The sequence below is a fragment of the Lepisma saccharinum genome, chromosome 8, assembly GCF_977018435.1.
Source record: "Lepisma saccharinum chromosome 8, izLepSacc3.1, whole genome shotgun sequence".
Classification (NCBI taxonomy): domain Eukaryota; kingdom Metazoa; phylum Arthropoda; class Insecta; order Zygentoma; family Lepismatidae; genus Lepisma; species Lepisma saccharinum.
In genome coordinates this window covers 22,317,165-22,341,900 of record NC_139236.1, presented here as the reverse complement: position 1 = coordinate 22,341,900, position 24,736 = coordinate 22,317,165, and the positions used below count along the sequence as shown (strand labels likewise).

The 24,736-nt window shown below is 39.6% G+C and overlaps 1 protein-coding gene across 4 annotated transcripts in view; it reads right to left on the bottom strand.

Moving 5' to 3' along the window:
* Nucleotides 1-24,736, bottom strand: part of fry (microtubule binding protein furry) — a 1,034,138-nt gene that overhangs the window by 375,377 nt on the left and 634,025 nt on the right. For all 4 annotated transcript variants that reach the window (XM_083126340.1, XM_083126342.1, XM_083126341.1 and 1 more), the window contains one exon: nt 19,258-19,391. In XM_083126340.1, coding sequence (XP_082982466.1) covers nt 19,258-19,391 — 134 coding nt within the window. The remainder of the gene's footprint in view (nt 1-19,257; nt 19,392-24,736) is intronic.

Below are 24,736 nucleotides of genomic sequence, written 5' to 3'. Positions count from 1 at the left end.
TTACAACACAACAGACTATAAGACAAAACACTGTCATATATGGGTTTCACCAAACACAAACAGTAATAAAGCTTGTTCAGATAATTAGTATTGCAGTAGTCAGACCTTGTTATTGTTGCAAAAATACACAGTAATTCACCTGGAATGATATAGGCTAACAATTTTTGAACCACTTTCAATACTGATGCATTACGTGCCGGTTGTATATAAACATCACTAACTGGAGATACAATTTGATCTACGATCCGGGAATGAACTAAGTTCACAATTTCATTATGTTGTATAAAGCTAACTGTCGACTCATCGATCTTAGATCAAATCCTGATCTTGAGTTGAAAAAATACGTTTGGCAACGTGCCAAACCGATTGCAAAAACCCATAAATCTAGACATGTAGCTAATATGCCTGTTATCAATTGTCCAATACTAAACAGCAAATGTTTTGAAGCAGTTTTTAGAAAATGCATATATTTAATATCTTAATAAAGAATGAATTTGAGGTGCTGGACAAAGTAAAAATTCTACTACTAGAAATATAGAATAATATAAGCTACTGTGTGCACGTTCTTCGCGAATATTTGCAAATTGTTACACGGCGTGATCTAGAATGGAGCGTAATTCCGGTGGAACCGTGGTAGAAAAAGTGGTCTATACGGAACCTCTGTTGGTGAAACGTGAATTTTTTCACAAGCTGCTGGTTTTTAAAGCAACACGGTCCACCGTAAGTCGGGTTTACCGAAATCTTGTAAAAAGTCCATGAATTCTCCAGATTTTGAATGTAGAGTGGCGACCCTGACTAAACAAATGGAATTCTGATTCATTGACGAGAGGGAAAAAATAGAAAAGGGGAGCGCTAGTGTGTCTCGGACAGGGCCCTTCCCCCGCAGCCTTGCCATGATGAATATTTCATATTTTCAAGCTAGAGCGAAACAGGAAAGTCCATGCGAGAGATCCATTTGGAGCAAAGGACAAAAGCAAACGTGAATCGAAGCCAAAATACAGTGGCCGGAAGCAATATCCCTATTATTTACACACCATGTTGCCAACCATGAGGCAATAAGACGAGGCCGCTTTCAAACAAGGCTGGGGATAGTGGCAAGATAAGACGAGTGTAGTTTGAAATTTCACAAGATTCCATTCTAACATCAGAAAAGAAAAGACTTAAGTATCTTATGAGTTATTAATAAAGTATGAGACAATCTGCTTATATTATTCTTCTTGAAGACATTTTACAAATTAAAATCATTCGAAATAGAAGACAATCCACACACATTCTAACGGTTGCTTCCTTGTTTGCACGGGAAGATATCAGTTAATATTCGAGTTACAGATTGTGATGATTCTTGTTATGGGAAATATTTTGTTCCTCCAGTCAGCAAATGAAGCCGGTCACAAGTCACAGGCATCGCTCAGATGAACACCAGATCGATGCGCAGCAAAATTCGTTCAAATAAAATATAAAATACAGTTGGCATGTCACGCTAAAGACGCTGTATGTGTTTTTAAAATTAATTTCAATATTTTATTTCAACCTTTCTCGCTGAAAGTTTTCACGTGATCAAATAGAACGCGACTTAGCCAGCGACAATATTTTACATTATGTAACCTGAAAATTTTTGCAATTCTTGGAACGTTTTATTTTTTTATTTCAAATGCTTATACAGGGTGGCTCAATAAGTCACTTAACACCCTCAGTACAAGGCCACTGCGGCATGGAATTTGAAATTGGCGATGACCAATCGTTATCTGGCCAAGGGGGAACCACATTGACGCCACCCACACGGTCGGCGGCCATCTTGATGTCCGCCATCTTGAATTCAACTTCAGAATTTTAAATGGGAAGGGGGTCGTGCGACATATCAAAATGGGCTAGAATTTCACGAGAAATGCAATGGGGAAGGTTTTTTCGACGTATCTTTAACCAGTAAAATGTTACGACTGAATTCTTGTACCAATTTGCTCCTTTTCGAGGTGTTAGAAAAATGCCTTAAAATTTGTTTAGCGCTTCGGTAATGCATCGAGATCAAAGTGACAGAATATGTGACCCTTGTCATCTGATAACTAACTTTGGACAAAAACTGGTTCATAACGTTCCCATAAGTGTTCTGGTGTTCTTCCCTATTGAAAAAAACTCTGTAAAAAGTACCTTCTTCCATAAGCAAGGATGAAAAAAACTCTTTATTTAACAAATCCAAGTAGCCCTAAGCATTTAAGGTTCCGTTGATGGAAAATTGACTAACCAATCGTGTTCCACACAGCACGGCACACCATTAACTTACCAACACTAACCATTCAGCTTTGATCTGTCGAAAATGGGTTATGAGATAAAAAGCATCGAATATTCTGTTTATGAACTTCCTTATGAACATAAACATTAGCCTTGTCACTGTGAAGGACTTTTAATTCAGTGGAAGCGTCACACTGTAAATTGTTCGCGACAACCATTCATAATGCACAGCTCTTCATGGATGTATCCGATTAAAATAATGTGCAATGGCATGCGAACGTCTCTCCATAGACGTCACTTTGATCTCGATGCATTACCGAAGCGCTAAACAAATTTTAAGGCATTTTTCTAACACTTCGAAAAGGAGCAAATTGGTACAAGAATTCAGTCATAACTTTTTACTGGTTCAAGATACGTCGAAAAAACCTTCACCATTGAATTTCCCGTGAAATTCTAGACCATTTTGATATGTCGCACGACCCCCTTCCCATTTAAAATTCTGAAGTTGAATTCAAGATGGCGGACATTAAGATGGCCGCCGACCGTATGGGTGGCGTCAATGTGGTTCCCCCTTGGCCTGATAACGATTGGTCATCACCATTTCCATGTTGCGCGCTGCAGTGGCCTTGTACTGGGGGTGATAAGTGACTTATTGAGCCACCCTGTATATTTTGTGTATACAATATATACTGTAGGCATCTACGAACCTTAAGAATGTTTCACTATTTTTTCTAACCCTCTTGTGTCACTGCTTCCATTTTTTTTACAATTTGAAGTAAAAGAAAATCTCTTGCGAATTTCATGGGAATATGCTTTTATCTTCTTTCTGAATGGTCAAGAAAGTATATAATTAAATAAAAATATCCCGTAATGTTCTTTACGTTAAGTAATATTTTCTAAAATTTCCTTCGGAATTATTATTGGAAGTTGAAACTGTTGCTTATTGGCAACACTGTAGGAGTGACCTTGACCGGACTACTATCATGGTGTTAGCTATAGTCGTCGACGTGAGGCCTGCCAACGATGCTTCACGCTGTCGTATTTCGTGGCTTGGAAACGTAGAAGGCTGTGGGAATGATCCAAGTGTAATTGATTGGCTAGTACGTGCGCTCCGGCGTAGTCAAAGGGCGGGTTCTCTCTCGCCTTTGGTGCAACCGGTCCCGAATTAGATTCCCAGTTGGAGCGTTCAACATATCCTTTTACGCTCTCTTTCGAGTCCACGCATATAAAAAAAAAAAAAAAACACTTGGCAGGTCCTGGTCTTCAGACTAATTTACTTTAGTTTAGAGTGGTACACCGTCAGAAGTTAACGTAAAATTTACAGTAATCTACCGTTAAAATTTAACCACCTGCCTGTCACTTTACATAAACCGGACACATCTGGGTTTCATTTAAATTTGAATATTATATCATGATAATGATTATAAATTGCAAGTGGATGCACCATAATTTTTCAAAAATGACTCGTTAAAATTACATTCGTCACGCTAATACTTTCGAAAAACGTTCATGGTAATTTTCTTTGAGGTGGTTGGATGGCAGTGCAAATTGACCAGTTGACAGTCTATGATATACTTTTTAAAACTTTTCCTGTGGAACAGAACGTATCAGTCGAGCTTTGTCAATCAAGGAGTTATCGATATTTATAAAATACAAAAAGCTGACTAGGTTTGTCCAGCCCAAGTGTTATTAAACAATCATGTTTTAGTATATAGATGTTATGGTTCCCCACATATCAGTCAATTATTTTATATGGATGGTTTTCTGGCACAACAATGAATCTAATACATGTTGCAAATAAGGTCCTTCTAACTACCATAATTCTAGTTCTAAAAGTTTTAAATAGATAGTTGAACGGCCAGTAAGTATGTGAAAGTTGTTTCCTGGCTACATTGGAATTCAACAACGGACGTCTTAAACGTTGAAACTTCGTGTTTATTCAGACAAAAACATCATGGATGTCATCTACTTAATCAGAATCTTTCCCAGAAAGTCTACCACGCTCTGGAAACTTTATGTGTCGAAGGCGGCGACGGTGGAACCAGCTTCTATCCAAATGGTACACACTTCAAGCGACATGACATTAAAGAAATGACCGTGGGGCGGGAGGAATGGTCCATAATGGAAGGAAGTTTTCTCTCTTTAACGGGGTGTAAGGCCTGAAGGAGTTCTCGCCGAGTTATGGCAGCTGCTTTCCATTTGAAAGCCGCTTTCCAACCCAGAGAACCGGGCAACAGTTGAGAGAGCTAACTAAGATCAAGCGGTTCTTGACGATTGGTTTAGTGTAAAGGGGCAAGATTCTTGGAATCGATACGGAGCAGGTTTGAATTCTCATGAGCAGCCAATATCTTCACCAAGTTGCGAAAGATGGAGGAGCAGTTATTTTAAAGTGGAATATGCTGTTAAGTGCTTTGAACACCTGTGCCTAACTTCAAGTACTCATGCCTGTACAGGGCAATTCAAAAGATCTTCACTCTATACAATGCCGTTGAACTTTAATAAGTTTGAATAAAAAATAACTACACGAAAATGGAACTGAAAACTCTCAAAGCTCGTTTTCATATCATCTCATCTAAGCAAAAATGACGACGCAGGTGGAAAGCGAGTGTCCCTTCATCAATTTCACGTACTCATCACGCATTCTCATCTTCGCGATAAGACAAAATTGACAGAAAAGGAACGACGAATAATAAAAACACAAATACATTAAAATATTAAATGATTTTTTTATAAGATGTAGGTGGTCGAAAATTGATAGTTTCCTATTCGTGTAATTTGCGCATTAAATTCGACAAAACCCTATAGATCATGATAACATATATGGGTACAATGAGATAAGCTCAACAATTACATTTGTTTAATTTTGTACTTGTAGATCGCTTTTATGTCTCTGCAAGCTAATTGAGTTGATGAAGGTTAATGATAATTATCCGAAATTGAAGAAGGAATGCATATAAAGGAAATCCACTGTCCTGGCTGGGACTTCTACGAGTCAGCCCAGCCATTTAGCGCCTATACATATTTTTGAAATGCATAAAATAACGAAATTGTAAAGTAAAAGTAAAGTGCTCCCGTGTGCTTTGCACCATGCCAGGGAGGCGTATAGTGGGGTGTGGAGTTACGGCCCCACACTTTCTTGATCTCGGCTGAGCTGGGGGGGGGGGGGGATGTGTCAGCACCACGCTCTTGGCCGCCTTTACCCCCCAGAGTTTCCTCCAGGTTCCCACTTTATACGACGCTGGGTGGGCGCCGGAGCCGCTTAACGAAACTGTGAATAGCGAAATAAAGTTCAAATTTTATTCTACATTTCAATTTCATTTAGCACAGACGCTTTCCGATCACAACAGTCGAAATCCTCCTCACGTTTAGAATTTACAAACATCTCCATTCTCGGACATGTCTTCCAATGTGTGAACACTGTCAGATTAATTTTTGTTGTAAGACATCAAGATTCACCCATCTATAATGGATTCATTGTTTACCTCAAGTTTCTAGTAGTACTATGTTTTGTACATGTCGTGCACTTCATTTTCCGCAACCACACGAGATGAGCTCAAACGCTACGAGAATTACATTATGGCGAATGCAACTACAAAACAACTAACAGTGCAAATATTTCCCTGGGAAACTTTCCTCATTAATACTCAAAAGTTGAGACTGCCTCCAGGGGACTGCTGTTAGGAGTTTTTTCAGATCCTGAAAACTCATTCTATTTCGAGAGAAGATATCTAATCAAGGTTAAACTCTATTGTACAACGTGATGAAGTTTATTTTCATGTCCTGTTGTTCCATTCAACACATTATTCGAGAAATCCATCTTACTCGAATTCACACTCAGTCAAATAATTTTCAGTAAAAACATTTAAATTGTGCCACGAGGGTGCAAAGATGGTATGACGGTGGGTTCCACTCATTCTCCATCAAGATATGCTTCATTTGAACTCATGATTAGATTATTTTCTCTGAAATTTTTATGTTCTTAAAATTTCATGAGATCTCCACGTTTCTCAGGTTTGTGAAACCCCTGTATTATGATGCAATATTATATGTTACTAAATTTTTAATAAGCACAACCATGTTGATCCCAGATGTAAAGTTACTATAGTGCGGCTCTCACAGACTGAATCAAACCCAGGTACAAATTGGTGAGGGGACTGGGAAGTTCGTGAACTTTCCGCACCGGAGGAAACATTTGGACTTGAGATCATTTCACCTGATACTCAAGCCAAAGTATTTCGCCTGATATTCATAGATAATAAGGAAGGAAACCTTAGATGAAAAAAAAAATGATTGTCTCGTTCGATTCTTTGCCATCTACCCCTACTCCAGCACTCCCTCGCTCGAGAGAAGCTCTCAATTCCGTACGCTACCTAGCTTCGTCCGTGCGAACTCGACTTAACTCGAACAGTCAGGGGTAGCGCACATTACTCTTTGGTAAATGGAATGTTCGCCACTGCTCACATTACTTCAGGAAAACCGTTAGTCAAATTGGATAGGACATGTTGGAACTTCATATTAACTGCGTGAATTAAAGAACAGCTAGCTAATCTTGGTAGCTATAATTAGTGCAGTCTCGATAACAGTTAGCCATAAATAATAAATCCGATGGCGTAGCACGGTGGAAACAGGTGCTGTAGAGAAACTGTACAAAGTGAGAACTCCTAGTGTTTTAATGTATTCGTCATGACTGAACAATTTCTTACATTAATTAAACTTGCATTATGAGCTCAAGAGCGGATGAATGCAGGTCGGACGGAAATCCGGAATCCAGATCGATGCAGCAGCAATTACATCGCTGGATTCCTGCACGATTAAGCTGCATGCTCGCATTCTCTGTCACTTCCTTCGATCGCAAAAATGAGGAAACACGGTTCGACACTTTAGCATCGACAGAAATATTCGAGAGCATTTGTAGTCCCAGAAAATCCTTGGATCTTATTGATAAATAGGATATTGTTTCTAAAATGCCAGCATGCTAAACTACTCCGCGGACTTGGTACGGGACTAAGTAGATGTACGTATGCTGATAACATGCATTGATGAATGGAGAATTGTTTGGGGGTGTGGATGGGCTGACGATCAAACTTATGGGCCATGTCATTCCCGTAAGCAAACTGACGAACTCTCTAGCCTTTTTAAAACCGAAGGTTCATGGCTGCAGCAACACAAGCCTTCCATCCGTCCCTATCCTGGGCAAGATTCAATCATTCGAGCTTTTCACTTTCTGAAAATATGAATTCGTTGGGAATTTGATAATTTAGGAAAATTGAAATTATAGGTTTGATCCTTTTTATTAGAAAAATTACAAGCAACATTTTCATCTTACCCTTGCAGAAATAAATTGCCGTGTATAGAACCGAGAAACAAAAAATATACAAGTTCGAGAGCTAGACGGTGTACATTCAATGTCAATGAATGGGGGTGGGGGTATGAATGGAAGAGTCAATGAAACCAAGAATATACATTTTATTGTCATAGCATAAACTACGAATTGAAGTAGATATGAAGTATAGCAACAGCCATCAAACTAGGCGGCTGAGCTTCATACCGCTGGTGTCACACAACGGAAAGAAAAAGAATGCGAACCCCAAGAATCGTTTTCCTGCATACAATGTGGCAACGTTCAACATGAAGAGTAGCCTAGTTGGATCGTAAACGTAAACTCTCCCATCAGGATAAAAGAGCCCATAAATAATGATGCCATTTTTGTATCACGTATATTACAAAGTAAACAGATCGTTATGAACCTCCGAACAAATCCAGTTGTGAGCAGCGACGTGGCAACAGCGCAAGTTATTTCATATGCAGAGTGCAGTTCGTTCGCGTGACAGGTCTGCCTATAGTCCGGTGCAATGGGGCATTTTTGGTCGACTCGCAGACAAAGATAACAAAACGAAACATTCTGCGAAATGATCTTCACGTGTTCCTGAACAATTCCAGAAAATTCTTTTTTTTTTTCCCCTTTTCAGGAAAATCCGATATTTTTTCACTTTATTCTCAAATTATAAAAAAAATGGTTGCACCAAGAGGAAAGTATTTTAATAAAACAAGTGTCTGCTTAGTAGTATGAGATATTTTGTTGAATGATTAATAAATATTATAGTCAGATAGAAGAGGGGCATATTACGGAGAGAGAAACAAACAATATGGTCGAAAAAGTAAATGGTTCATTAAATCCAACATGGCTGATGTGTTTCCAAATGGCGTATTCTTCTTGGAGTGGAAAATCTTGAGAATGTTCAGGATACATTCAAGAACACTTCAGGAACATCTCGCAGAAATGTCTCGCTTTGTTATTACTTTTGTCCTGGTTTAAGTCTAAATGCACGGCACAATTACGAATCTTCCCGTGTTCTAGAGAGGGGTTGAGCCACTGGGTCAGAGTTGGCACTGGGATTTTATTGGCTGTACCGGACTTGTTTCTAGTTGCGTCTCCAAGTGAACTCAGTTGTTAGCGTCGTTAATTGGCCTCTTCCATAGCACTCTGACCTTCCATTCCCGTCTGTCCATATCTTCTCTCGCCGAGTTCAAGCATCTTATTCTTGTACTTCATTGTGTTCCTCTTCCTCAGGCACTCTGTTGTATTACTTCCTTTATTACGTCATTGGCTTTTCTCATTACATGGTCATAGCAGTGTAGTCTTCACTTTATCGTTCAATAGGTCCGGAGTCTTGTAAAGTTATCTTCATTCTCACTTTCTTGCGTTTCTCCATTCTACAAAAAACACGTTTTCAACCCGTCTTCAGAACCCTACACATAGTTGGACATTTTTTCATTTTCCCTAAAAACTTAATGAAAATTTCTGTGCATCTAACGTCCTTCGCATGCAAACGGGTGTTAGCTTTCGACGAGGGACAGCGCACTTCTCAGTGGTGGGTTTAAGATATAGTTATTTGAATAGCATTTATTATAGTTCCTAAATCAATAGGACAATTGTAAGAGCCAGGAGGAAATTCGATTTTATAATAGGTCGTTATCATCTCACGAAGATATTACATTGCTCCTCCTTCGGTTACTTCCATGTTTCTTAACTTTGGATTTTTAATGTAAGTAATATTAGTTCTTACTTGGGAAGACTCTTAATGGAAGAAAATTTACTGAGATACCCAATTGTCAAAAACGCCTTGCACCTCGAAATTAGAAATATCAAGAAAAGAGATAAGTGTATGTATGAGTGTTACTGGGTGATTCAAAAGTCCCTTAAAACCCTCTTTAAAATGTAAAGAAGTTAGGTTAGGTACTACTGGTCATGATAGAAAGAGGTTAGGCCTAGGGGTAGGTAGCTATATTGGTGTGTTCCAAGCGGATGTCCGCCATATTGAATCCAATTTTTAAATGGGAAGGGGGTCATATGAAACATCAAATCAGGCTAGAATTTCACGAGAAATGCAGTGGTGAAGGTTCTTTCAACGTATCTTTAACCAGTAAAACGTTATGACTGCATGATTGTAACAAATGTATAATTTTCCAGTTGTAGGAAAACAGTGCCAGAATGCTCCTAACGCTTCAGGAGCGCATGGACATCGTAATGTTGTCTGGGGAGAGTCCACGTCGTGATTTAACCAAAGGGTCCCGGGTTCGATACTAGGCGGAGGCACATAGTGGTTCGGGTCCAACTTTAAACTGAAGGTCCAGTCCCGATTAGAATATATTCGCATAGAGTGAACATGAAAACAAACATCAAACTCCACTAGTAGCACACAACCCGTCACGTTGAAGTCTATTACTTGGATACAAGCTCGAGAAAGCCCATGATGCATCGTCGTTTAAAACAATCTCTGTGCGTAGAAAAAAAAAAACTTTTCACGCAGGAATAGGGAACTGGTTCAAAACATGTGGATGAACAAGGGCATTCTTGCTCTTTGGCCAGAATGATGGGCAGAAGGCCAAATCCTCTGGAGTGTGAAAGAAATGCAAAAGGGTGACGCAACGGACAACTATTTGCATGTCTATGGTTTGGAATATGTTCCTCTCAGAAGCGGCAAAACGGAATATGATTTCCTCTCTTCGAGGCAGTTCCGGTACTTACTTGGAGGACGGGGGACACTTTATTTCTGTCTGCAACTTGACCTGGGCTTTGGGATATGATATAAACTAGTTCTGTGTGTGCTAATTTTGGCTTCTGTGTAACACCCTTACTCTTGAAAGTATGAACAGAAAAAATTCAAGGCCGAACTATGGAACACTAAATCGTTGCACTGTTCATGAACTTGGTTCTGTTCATAAAAGGTCAAATCTACGTGTTTTGTTAACGTTCTTCTCTCCATGGGGCTACAGAGTGGCGCCAGTGATGCGTTTCTTAAGAGAGCCAGCGAATAAAATGGAAGTCTTCATCGGCAACAAACAATGGCTATATCGCCAAACCCAATAGCTGAGAAGATCAACCGAGTTGAAGAGGGTCGAACACTTCTAATTAAAGTGCTTAAGGATCATTAACAAGAAAATGGACAAGAAATGTGGCACATACTTTTGCGATATATTTATGATCTGAGTTTACTCAAGTTGCTGATAAATTCACGAGTATAAAGGAACCTTGCAGATTTCATATGGTGTACACATACTTAATACGTGTTTTTATTATCGTCGAATATTCAGCGTCACTTCGTCGATACATTTATTTTTACATAAAACGAACTCCGCATGGCGTATTCTTTTCAACTTTTTCTACTCCACACGATGTATAGTCACCGGCAAAAAATGGGACAATTTGATCCTGCAATACTCGCTTCCCCGCCTAACTCTACGGCGGTGTTGGAAATTGCCACTGAAAATTTGCTATTCAAATCCATTTAGCGCCGTAGAATTATGCAACACACATAACGTTTTGCAGAGAAGCGAGTAGTTCAGGATCTAGGTGTCCCGTTTTTATTGCCGGTGACTGTACAAAGAAAAAAAGGATTCACAAAACAACGACAGTTCTACAATTATAAAGTTTGAAGTACAGGTGGCAGTCGCCGTTGGAACTCACGTTAGAGTGAACGTGAACGAATTAGTTCTCGAAACTTAAAGAGCCATTTGGAATTTGAAACTAGGCTTGTCACTATCAAAAGGTCACTATAGCCTTACTTAGCTAGTAGTCTGATTAACAACTTTTGTGTGTTTTGTGGCTTATAAAGTTTAGAATATTTAGTTTCATAGCGGCAAATGCAGTCTACACACATTCAATTTAACAGATCAATCATTTAGGCATTAGTTATTCTCATCAATTTTTTTTAAAAAGAAGTATGAAAATTTAATACTACTTGCAATGGTTAGTGAGCTGACATGATCAGAATTGCTGGACTCCATGCCGGATTGATTTCTAATTCTAATAATAAAGGAGGTGAATGAACATTTCGTGTTATTCAAGGAACATGGCATATTGGCCAATATGGGCATAGGGTGTATAGGTTTTATCGGTAATACAAGGTAACCAAAAAAGTTCTTGCCGTTCTAGAGCAGTGATAAACAAAGAGCAATACATTGGACGGTACGTACCTTTAGGTTTCGAAGTAATCTCCATCAGCATCCAACACCTTTTGCCTACGTTCCTGCAGCTGCACAATACCCTCGTGATAAAACTCGGCGGGATTGGATGCAAAGAAGTCCGTGAGTGCGTTCCATAGGTCTCCCTCATTTGCGAAGGATCTCGCACGGAGGTGGTTGTCGAGGGAATGAAACAGGTGGTAATCTGTTGGTGAAAGGGCCGGTAAATATGATGGATGGCACAATGTCTCCCAGGTCCTCTTTGCCACATGTGGCTTGGCATTGTCGTGCAGGAACAGCACACCCTTCCGATTCACCAATGCCGGCTCCTTCTGCCGCCATACACGGTGCACCCTTTGCAACTGCTGACAGTAGAGGTCAGCAGTGATGGTCTGACCAGGTGGAAGGAGCTCGTAATGCACCACTTGAAGACAATACCACCATACAGAGAGCATAACCTTTCGTGGGTGCAGAGGTGGTCTTGAGGTGTGAGGAAGAGGGTCACGTGGCGACAACCAATCTCTGGTACGCTTGGGAGAGTCATAGAAGACCCACATTTCGTCACCAGTGAGCAAGCGTTCAAATATGGGTGTGTTCAGGTGATGAGTGAGCAAGGACAAACAGGCTGTCACTCCTTGTTCCTTGTTGGCTGCCGACAATGTGTGGGGTACCCACTTGCTTAACTTGTATGACTTCCCTATACCATGTAGGTGCAGTCTGACTGTTTCAGCGAAAACATGGAACCTTTCTGCAAGTTCATCCCACGTTAGACCACTGTCCTCCTCGATGGATGCTTTCAGGGCCTCGTCATCCAACACATGTGGTCGTCCACTGCGAGATTCATCCGAAAGGCTCACATCTCCCGAACGGAATTTCTGGAACCAATGCCTGGCAGTGCGTTCGTTCACGGCATTCTCCCCAAATGTCTGGCAAATGCGGCGGCTTGATGCGGCAGCTGCCAGACCTACTTTAAAGTCATACAACAAACACACTCGAACAAGCTGCTTCGATACCTTCATTTCTCTTCGACACTGGACGAGTTGTGACTGCTGTGTGTGCGCAACGTGCCTGTATTACTGACAGTAGATGATCAGACTAACTCCCGATCGCTTGACAGGCACGTGCGTCATTTCGTTTCCTCTCGGTGAGCGCATGATTAATGGGACGTCAAAAACGGCAAGAACTTTTTTGGTTACCTTGTATTATCAAACTGATATATTTCTAAATGGCCTGTAATTTAGAGTAATATTATGTCATTGTGTTATTACTTTCATGAATAAAAACGAATAGTTCATACATCATTTTTTTTAAAGTAAATGTCTAGATGCGCAGTTCCTTTTCAAAGGCAAAAAAGATTTCATTCATACATTAATTAAGGAGGTGAATGAACCATCACTTCTTCAAGGAAAATTTGCGATTTTATATTTGACCATTAGAATATCGATTACAGGCATCAGTAATGTTTTATCAGTAGTTCATCAATATTGGCAAAATGCTCATATCACATGTGTGCACGCTCACGTTTGCAAAGTTAAGTTACTGAAGCTGTAATTATTAATTTCAAGTAATATGTATTAATAATTATTAATACATATTACTCGAAATTTATATCAGAAGGCCAAAGCATATTCTTGTCCATCAGATATGCTTCATTTGAACTTATGATTAATTATTTTCTCTGAATTTTTTATTTTCTTAAAATTCCATGAGATCTCCACGTTTCTGAGGTTTGTGAAGCCCCTGTATTATGATGCAATATTATATGTTACTAAATTTTTAATAAGCACAACCATGTTGATCCCATATGTAAAGTTACTACGAGGGGAGTACAACAATTATTGTCCCTAACATAGAAAGAATGATCCGAAACAACTGAACTTTTTTGTGTGTCATGTATAACTCCACACAAAATTTCAGCCATGTAGGGTCTATAATGTTAATGATATGTTATGTTTTTCAGGACAAGGTGAGCGCTGACTGACAAAATGGAAAACTCGGAAGTGACAGCTGTCATTAAGTACTGCTTCAGCCTTGGGAACAATTGAAAGTCACTCAGGGCAAGATCTGGAAAGTAGGGAGGGTGCTCGATTAGTTCAAATCCAGCATCAGCAGCAGCGGCGGCTGTAAGATGGCTTCTGTGGGCTGGAGCATTGTCTTGCAGCAGCAGCACTTTCCTGTGACACATCCCTCTTCGTTTCTCCTTGATTGGATCCCTCACTTTTGGAATCATTTGCGAATAATAGTCACCTGTGATCGTCTTGCTGAAGGTAGTCGATGAACAGTAATCCCTTGGCATCCCAAAAAATGGTGGCCATAAGCTTGCCAGCAGATAGCATTGTCTTGAATTTCTTTGGGGGGGGGGGGGAGAATCATGATGCCGCAACTGCATGCTCTTAATTTTATAGTAATCAATCTAAAATGATAAAAGGGAACGAGTCCAAGACGCAAGTATTAATATTATCCACGGAAAACAATAACATCATGCAAGTTCACAATATTAAAATAGGTAATTCGAATATAAAACCAAGTGAGAGTCTAAAATATCTTGGTATGTACTTAGATGAGAATTTATCCTTTTCACCCAGAATCAAACAGTTTCAATATGTCTGCAAATATGTACACATTGCTCACTAATTAGCGTTCTACAAAGCATTTATTAGGCCGTTACTTGAACATTGTTACTCTGTACTCTATGGGATTAACAGAAATAACACCAATAAAATAGAGAAAATGCAAAATTGGGCTATTCGTAGAATGCGAAATACAGAACACACGGCTTCACGAACGTGCAGAGAAGAGCTTCAAATACCCACGTATGAATCCAGGCGAAAATAAGCGTTCCTACTAAAAATTAATCAGGCAATTCACACACACAAACACTTACTAAGCGGAAAAGAAATTACATCTAGTAACATGCATTATCCCAATCTGCGATCTAATAACACCAATAGTATCCGAGAGTCATTCCATGTCACATCAACACAGATATGTGCAATTTCCAACCTGACCATCTCCGATTTTCATCAATATTTGAGGAGTTGAAACTATGGATGGAACTTATTAACTATGAAAATTTTGAGTCTCGTGCGTCTTGTAATTGTTAAATTATTCAAGGTCAAAGTTAGCATAAATTGCCCTTTTTGAGCCCGCTTAGCTATACTAAATGTGCTGCAACTGCGCCTCTATTTCGTCTAGGAAGCTCAAATACAGCTTATTGTACAGGGAATTGAACAAGCTTTCCAGTGATATATAACAAGCCTACCTTTGGATAAAAATATAATTGTCACGTGACCTTGACCTTTGATCTTGAATATCTCAAAACATGTTATCACCAAGAATCGTGGGAAAAAAATATATTTGGTCTCTCATGCTATACTCTAAAACATATCAAAAGATCATTCTGGGGCTGCAATGGGATCAGAAGATACAAAATAATATGTGTAACTATGTGACTGATAAGCCTCATTACATGAACTATGACGAGTCAAATGCCCCTTAACACTCCCTACAAAATGTAGGGGGTGTTAAGGGTATAATTGGTCAAGAAAGAAATAGGTTAGGCACAGGGAGATTCCTAGCTGTGTGTGTCAAGCGCAGGTCCTGCATATTGTTGACCGCCATATTGAATTCAACGCAAAAATATCAAAGGAAAGGGTGTGAAGTGATATATCAAATCAGGCTAGAATTTCACGAGAAATGAAGCGACGAAGGTTGGAAAAGGGCGAAAAGCTGGTTTTATAGTAATCTGTGTAAAATACTGTAAGCTTAGGTGTAACCCTACTTCAAATGTTTTTTTTTTCCTGTGCTTAGCACCACGCCATGATGGCGTATAGGGGGGTGTGGGGGTAACGCCCCACACTTTCTTGATCCGGTCGTGATTGGGGTTGATGTGATCAGCACCACGCCCCTGACCGCTTTTACCCCCCAGGTTTCCCCAGGTACCCATGTTATTCGACGCTGGGTGTGCGCCGGGGTCGCTTCCAACGTTAGAAAAGTTCCCGGATTTGAACCGGCCGGGGAAATAATAATACACACCTGCTGAATAAAGAAATATCTCATTCCGGAATTGCCCGTTTTAAATTCGTTCTAACGTCGCCCCTTGCAAATTGCTTCATGCCATAGAGAGCTGTAGACGAGGGAGTAGGTGGGCGTAAGGCTTGCCACATTCTCAACTTCAGCTTCGACCATCTTTACCCCACTGGGTCGCCCCCAAAACTCTTAAAAATGGTTGGTTGATTTGATGTTTTAAGTCCACTTCTTGCACAGTAAGGCTAATCGGGTCTGGACCTACAGTTTTAAGTGGGATCGGAACCACTATATGTTTCCACCGGGTATCGAACCCGTAACCCCTTGATTACAAGGCGGGGATGCTACCACTGCGCCATCAAGAAGGCATAACATTAAAAAGTGGTTTGATGAACCACTGATTCGTTAATGTAGGGGCAAAACCGAAACCCAAAATCATCTGATTTTGTACATTTAAACATATATCTAGCAATATACAAGGTTAATTAATGAGCAGACAAAAGGATTTCTTTAAAATAAACAATGAGAATATCTGAGACCTAGATGACCTATCCATTATGCAATCGAGTCCAGTCCCGTTCCAGTGAAACGCGTTTGTAAATTGCAGTCTGTATTCTCCAGGAAGTGACAGAGTTCCTAGTGATAAATTGTCGCCACGTAACTTTTTTGCCGAACTGAGAACTGTCGTGTTTAGAATATAACAATATAAAATCTAAATGTCCACTGGAAACGACTGCACACTACTCCCTTGGCAGCACTTCATTTAAAGTGGGCGAGTTAAGCAGAGCCCCGCTCATCAGCCGGCCGATGTTTCAAGTGCACCTCCACAGGCTGTGGGGGAAGATGGGAGGGAGGATTCTGGGCAACACATGCTCCTCTGTTGTGAAGCTGCCTCCGGAAATAGGTGAGCAGATCGATGAGGAGTGTCTGGAACTGATAAAACATCACGGAGATTATTACTCTGGTTCTCGGTATAAATTTAACGCCCGCGCGGGCGCTACAAGGCATGTTTTATGAAATTTCTCAATATGTACATCATCGTTGCAAACAGTGGGTGTAGCAAGTTCCTGTAGTTTCTTCGGTCGTGAGACGAGTTTAGAGTATCAGGAAATGGCAAATTTGTAATAAAGTTTTACACGCTGTCCTAATAACCCGTCTAGTTCGCTGCACTTTCTGACTCTGCACTGGCGCGTGTAGTTACACGGTGCAACACCGACTCGTCTACTTCGTTGATTTGGTGTCTGCACCGTTGCAATACCTTCTAGAGAGGTGTAATGTGTGGTGTATGGTCACGTGATGCGTGCTAACTAATCAAATGAAAGTTTAAAGCAGCAGGCAAGTATTCGTTGAATCTTTTAAAGTTGAACACAGCTATTCGTCTACTTGGTTGAACGTCATTTCCCTGCACCAGCCTGACACCGGGATACATCTGCACTACACTGAGTGTCAAAAAGTGCAGCGAACTAGACGGGCCTAATAAAAACTTACAAAAGACCGCACGGCTATCCTGGTCCTACACATCCCGTTTCAATCTTCTATTCCTTTCTTTATTACTTGTGTTGTTTTCAGTTTATAAACTTTGTTCAAACAAATAAGCCTGTAGCATAGGTGTTAAAAAACAGCTGGATAATGAAGATAAAGCAGGAGGGGTGTAGGCTATGTTTCACGGCTGAGATGGACGTGAGCTGTCACTTGGAAGAATAATTAAAAAAAACAACATAACATGCAGCAGGCATTGCTGAGATGAGTTAACATAGAAAGTAGACCTAATTTTTCATCCAATTATTGGAGCATGATAAATGAATTATAAAACTGCATGAAGAACAGAAACAGCGGAGACACCTTTACAGGATATGAATATTTATGTTCTCCAGACGTTTAGAATATAGTTGAGTGCTGAAAGAAGAAACGTCGGGCCGAAAGGCTCAGAGCAAGAAGAAGCCTTAGAAGTCGCACCAAATCGCCCTGGGACATATTTTGCTACCTACAGCTCTCATAAAATCAGTGTGGCAATTAACAGGGGGATGCCGGGAATTCTTCCCCACAAAAAATGTGTACCCGGCAAAAGAAAATTATTTTTATCTCTGCCACGGATGGTTTTACCCCCTCACAGAAAATGGAATTGAAAGCATACCCTTTATTAACTATAACAAACACAATTGAAAAATTATTCGTGACTATTAATGGCCCAGTCATCAAAGATTACCCTGCCGAAAATTATGCAGCCTTGTGGATTAAAGAAGAACATCATTCTGCAAGTGACGAACATCACCGACCCAACAGCAGGCGGTTTTCCACTGAAGTTTTCATGGCATAGTGTTGACATTTTACATGTAGGGAACCATTCACAAGAAACTTGTGTGTTACATGGGCATTACATATGAACTTGGCAATAGAAATTTTGTCAAGTTTTCGATGTTATTAGTTCGATAGCTCCTTTGGTGTATCAGTTTGTGTTTTCTTGCAATGTAAATATAGTGTGTTTATACATTATATGTGAATATTTAATGACCTAAATTAGAACTAATGTTCTATGGTATTTAGAACCGCAAGCGCTTGTTACAGTATATTAAATTTCCGCGTTCAGCAAATGCAATAATTTTGCGCAGTAAGCAAGTCATGTTGGCATTAGAAGCGAAGTCATTTTTACTTTGTGTTGAAGGCAGTTGAATAACCCTTAACTAGAAAATGCAGAAGTTTGAATAACGCACAGAAGAAATTACAATCTGTTAATATCGTGCATTTGCGCATCACATTTTACAGTAGCGGTGCTGGTGTGTGGTACAGGCCAACAGAAAATTTCAGGTCAAATCAACTCTAGTAAGAATTCTTGAAAGACTTGTGATGGTCGTGCTAAGTAGTTTCTACTCATTATCATCTACTTTTGAATGATTTTAGGTGACTCAGTGTGCAGTACGCCAAAAACATGTGCGCGCGCACTACACACCTGGATTATTTTGACGAGAGTGACACGCTCACTCCGTCCCATTTCCAATGCCCGTATCACAAAACTAAAGACAGAATGTCAAATTCACACATCATATTTGAGTTCGTGTTTTAAGTTCACTTTACGAACAGATAGACCCGAACCACTTTGCGCCTCTGCCGGGTATCGAACCAGAGACCCCTTCGTCACAAGGCGACGACGTTACCACTACGCCATCGGAGAGGTCCTCACACATCTTATTTCTCAATACACAGTGGATATGACCGAAATTAAATATTATCCTCTTTAAAAATTACGAAGCCAAGGGACGGTTAGAATATGGGAACTTTCGTGTGACAATCTTTGCACCTGACAAAAAATGATCGTTTAATGTTGTGGAAATATTAAAGGACATGCGATAGCCATACATTTTTCAATATTTTCAGAAAACATCGCTGTTTCTCCTGATTTGCTTCGATCCATGGATGTATCAGAGAACATTCATCTCAATATCGATCGAACCCGGAAGACATGCAACGAGATGCTAGGCCTGGAGAATGTACACAAATGACACTATACATACACATATCAGGAGTAAGGAAATAATAAAATACCTGGAAGTACGACAGCGGATTCGCAGGTGGCACATTAGGATCAACTAGCTCCATGTTGTGCAGCCATGGAAGGAGGTACTGTAACAGCAATTGCCGAACTTCTGGGCGAGCAGTCTGGAAGCGATACGTGATTTCTGGAAAGCAAAGATAAACGTAAGTAATAAATGAGCATACATACAGAAAAAAGGACATGAAACGATGTTTTGTACATTATGCAATTCTATTTGATTATTCCCGATATTGCAATGAATGTCCTGTTATTACGAGTAGATGTGTTTTGCAAAATAATAATAATAATAATAATAATAAATAAAAAAAATCATGGTTTATTTTAAGTCATATTCACGCTCATAGACACCCGGTTATCTGAAGTAAATAACAAGAGCCTAGCCTAGCATTTTTAAAACTTGATGTTTCGTAAGGGTTTTACCTGGAAATGGCGCCTTTCCGTAGAAAGAAAATCATATGTTCAAATGACAAAAAATAAAGGGAAAAAAAAGAAACCACGGTCAAACAGCAATCAATAACGAAATCACTTTGCGTCGCTTTTCTGACACCTTCACTTATCGAAAAGATGAAAATGACTAGATAAAATGAATTGAGAGACAATCGCACACATATGGACAGGGCACGAATTCCAAAGGATGCGAGTCCATGATCCAGAGCCTCGCTTGCCTACAAGAATGCAGTTTCTATGTCGAAGACAAGTTGACATTTGAATGCCTCTCGTAGAAGTCCGTCCCTTCTTAAACTTTAAGTGCATTCAAATAATTAGACTCGAGCTGCACAAGCACGTACACTAGATCACATGCAAAGTAAGTGAAAGAACTTTGCACTTCAAGGGACAGGAAAAGTGTCATAACATATTTCAACTCTCTGTAAATCATAGAGTATGCGAAATGTTGGTACTGTGATTTCGGGAATCTTTTTTTTCTTTTCGGGATTCTGAGCAGTCGAGAAATTTCAAATCCCGAAAAGTGCATGGAAATGAATACGTGTAGGCTATGTACTGCAATCATTCAAAAGTATGAAAACTGCACCAAACATTTCCGTTCTATTTCTCTTTCAAATTGCTGAAAGCAGATAAACCAACACAAGCATATCGCAAATTCGATATTTAATATTCCTGTTACTTTTTCACTATAAAATCCTCCAACTCCAAGTCGAATAACAACGTGTATCAAACTTTCAAATATTGAACTTCTGTTATCGCACAACAGGGCATTTTTGGTTCGAACGAAGTAATAGTGCATATTTAAACTTGCTCATATCTTCTGGTGTGTACTGCTTCTAATACTGGAGTTAATGTATAGAATTGTCTCGTACCCTTGGATTTTCTCCAAAACTTCTTCAATGCATCACCAAGTGATCCTTTCACAACTTCCACAGGAACTACTGTTCAGCGAAAAATGTCAAGTCGGGCTGTTCTGAGCGATACATTCCGTAGTGTACATATGCAGGTATATTTAAATACGATTAAATGTGAAAATTCCAGGAAATATGCAAATATTGTTGACTGAGACTTTCATTTGTAGAAAAAAAGGAAATCTCTACAAGCGCCAAACTAGAACAGTTTCTCAAAGAATTCCCACTGAGCCTCCTGGCATGGCTGCCATCGTTGCGGCACGTCCCCGATTCTTGGCGTACAAGGAAGTTGGCTACAGTCATAACCACGTCAGGATATCTTGCTGTAATGCTGCATTTGTGTGGAACTTCTTTCCTCCTAGAAGGTCTTCAAGATGCGCATACAAATGGTAATAACTGGAGGTTAAATCCTGCTATAATAGGTATGAGGCAAAACCTCACACTGCATGTCGGTCAGATATGTTTAGACAATACGGTCTTTACTTGCAAATGACATTTCATACGGCACCGTTCATAATGTGCAGAAATACTGAGCATTAATTCTGAACCTTTCTCCAAAAATCCACATGAATAACACATTGCATGTTCCAGTCGGATGGACGTGTCCATGCGGTTGATTTTCCACTACCTCTCCTAATATATGTATTTGTGAGTAAAAAATGTAAATATATGTACTTTAAAATTCAAATTTTTAGGCTCCATTTGGCTTGGAACGCTAACATTTCACTGATTTGACCTGAAAAATGTAAACAAGAAAAATGTAATTACATAATTATCGGAGCCCTAATTTTTGCAATTAATGACCCCTACCGATTTTTCTAGGCATGCTGCTGCGTCAATGCATGCATGGATTACAAATATGTATATGTAGTTCCCATATAAACTTCAATATTAATATGCAACAAACATGAAAATAAGAGCATTATATTTATTCCAACACATTACATATTTCACAGAAGAGCGGCAGAGATTAACGGATTAATATATGTTATCATTCTTTCTACTATCTACTATCTTTCCTCAGGAAGGTTTCGACTACATTCTTTATAAGAGAACAGAAGAAACTTTCGCCCTTCACTTTTTCTAGGCATAAGAAGCGGGCAAAAGTTTTACGAAAACAATATCTTTCTTGTTTATTTCTTGTAGAAAGTGGGTTCTCCTCTGCGGTAAGATGATTGATTATGACTGTGTTTTAGAGCAGGAAGTAATAATTTTATCATAATGTTGGTTTCTCTCTCTCTCCCCCCCCTCTCTCTCTCTCTCTGTGTTTATAGTTGTTCAAGTACGAGTTAACACAAACCAAACTTTACGACATGTTACAACTCGAAGCTTCGTTGCTGCAAAAATAAAGACCTGCCAAATTTACTTTCTTCGGCTGAGACGTGGCTTAGCTACTTATTAATTTCTGAAAGGCCGAGATCAAAATTCAAGTTTCATGAGAGATTCTCCGAGATAAATTTCAATGCTTAATTTATTTGCCCTTATTTTCCAGACTTTTGGCAAGAACATTTTAAAGATCTGGTACCTGTCAAATAGCTATCAACCATATTGAAATCGAACCTTACCGTATTTCTTACATTGTGTCTCAAAGTGCATGTAATCAGCATAGTACAGTGCACACTGACATGAAGGACCATGGCAAACTCATGTGCGCAATATGAAACATAAAACTTGTTGTGCCATTTCCTTATTTTACGCATTCTTGATATTCTTGACAATAGAAAAATACAATATCTTGTTTGCTGAAACATGCTTCAAAGATAAGTACGCACCAGAATACATTATTTCATGGCCGTAGCGAGGGGAAGGGGCTAAAGCCTAGGGTACCATTCAAAGCTTTACTAAATACATTTTTTTCTACTGAGAACATACTGCATACTGTCTAATTTATTTGAATTATTATTCCTAACCCTTTTTTTTCCTTATTTTACTTAAAGGATTATATTCTGGTGACACACTACTGAATTTTTTTTTTTCCCAAACTAGAACGTCTTTAAAGATGTTCTATATACAATAAGATATAACGGAAATATTCTTAAATACGCTAAACATTTTCAATCAGAAATGCATAATAGGAATCTTTAAATATAAACTATATTATTTTTAATGACTTTTTCTGTTTCATTTCTTGATTTGATTTGATTTGATTTGATTTAGTTTATTTTACTTCGCGTTTTGTGCCTCTTGGCTAATTTGCGAAGATGGAGATGAGTGATGAAATGATGAAATTGATGAATGGACATTCACAAACAACCAAGCCCGACCGGGATTCGAACCCGGGACCCTTGGCGTCGCAGCGCGATGTGCTAACCACTCGGCCACAGGGTCGGGCTCTGTTTCATTTCAAAATTTGTAGTGCAAATATCGCAAATCATGGCATAAGAAAAACATTGAGACGCACATAAAATGTTGGCGCTTGATAGTGCGGCGGGAGAGAAGGGGGCACAAACCACAACTTAGCCTAGGGCATAGATATTATAAGAGCATAAAATCGAAAATTCAAAACCCATGTTGGATACGCACCATAGTTTTCGTCTTAAAGGCTACTTTTTAAAATGACGCTTTGGATTTGGGAACTATGATCTCACGCAGGGCGAAACCTTAACGGAATTCAAACCTTTTAATATAATTACATGCTCGAGGAAGTTAGTAAGAAATATACTGTATTATGTCTATACTATCGAGGCATAATACTTACTGATAGACTGAGAGTTACATCACATACCTAAAGATGAAGTAATACAATTTGTAAGCACATTAAGCGTAATCAATGCAACAAATTTTTGACATAGTCTGCGTTTCTATTGTCTAAAATAATGTAAAAAGGGTCTCCCCGATGTCGCAGTGGTAGCGTCGCTGCCGTGTAATCAAGGGGTCATGGGTTTGATTCCCGGTGGAGGCACATAGTGGTTCGGATTCCACTTTAAACTGTAGGTCCAGTCCCGATTATTATTACTGTGCATAAAGTGGACTTAAAACAGGAATTCAATCAATCAATAATGTAAAAACGTAGCATGTTTTAGTTACGAGGTAACATTCCAAAGTCAGCCATAATTTCATTGAGATCAAGGTCGGAATCGGGAAAATGTCGTACTCCATTCCATTAGCAGTGACTCCACGGAGCATCTGCCAAGAACCACGTAACCCGAAATAATCTGTTCCCGAGTAAAAGAAATTAGAAGGCTGCCAGATGTGACCGTTGTCTTAACTTTCGTCTTCCACTCGGGATCTACGGTCCCAACTTCCATCTTAGCCATTCACTTCGCGTCTGAAATTTGTTTTCCATTCCAGCTCCCAGACATCTTTGGAGACGCGGTGCTCGATGCACAATCTGCAGCGCTCCTCATCCAGCCGGCATGATGAGGAGACGCCTTGCATAAGAAAGCCCGTTCTGCGTGGCTCCTTGACCGAGGACCCCGCTCAAAAGAGCTTGTACACGTCGATCCCAGGGCAATGTAATGAACGGACGTGTTTCGTAATAAATTTAGGCTTCGTTACAAGAACCATCTGGGAACTTTAATTGCAGAACCTGCAGATGGAGGAAAAAGCGAGGAGAAAACGAAAGGGCACGCTTTCAATTAAGGCCTGGGGAAGAGGGGTGACGAAACGATGAATCTTGCATGGCGTTTCTTTAATTTGTAGCTTAAACTTTCGTATAACCATGTTCTCTCCTACCCAATTAATGCCACTGCTAGTAGGGTACCATTTAAGACACTGACACTATGTAATTTATAAATATTCCTCAGCATAAGACAGGCATTACGATTAGTAATCAGCAGAGATAGACGAACAACTTTTATATGAAGGCCGATGTATTTATTGTCTAATATCTCACTCAATTTCCAACAACAAATCCTGTGAAAAACTGCAAAGACTTTCAAGTATTTTAAAACAGTAGGATACGACTCCAGGGACATCGGGTTCGAATCCCGGCCTGCGCATAAGTGTTCTTTGTAAGTATATCATCATCAGTTTCATCATATCATCACTCATACTCATACGATTAGCATGTAAAGTCAACCGGGAGAGGGGATTCATAAGGGATAAACACACACACACACACAATTATGCACAACTAATGATATTCTGAAAGCAGTGGGACTACTCTTTAAAA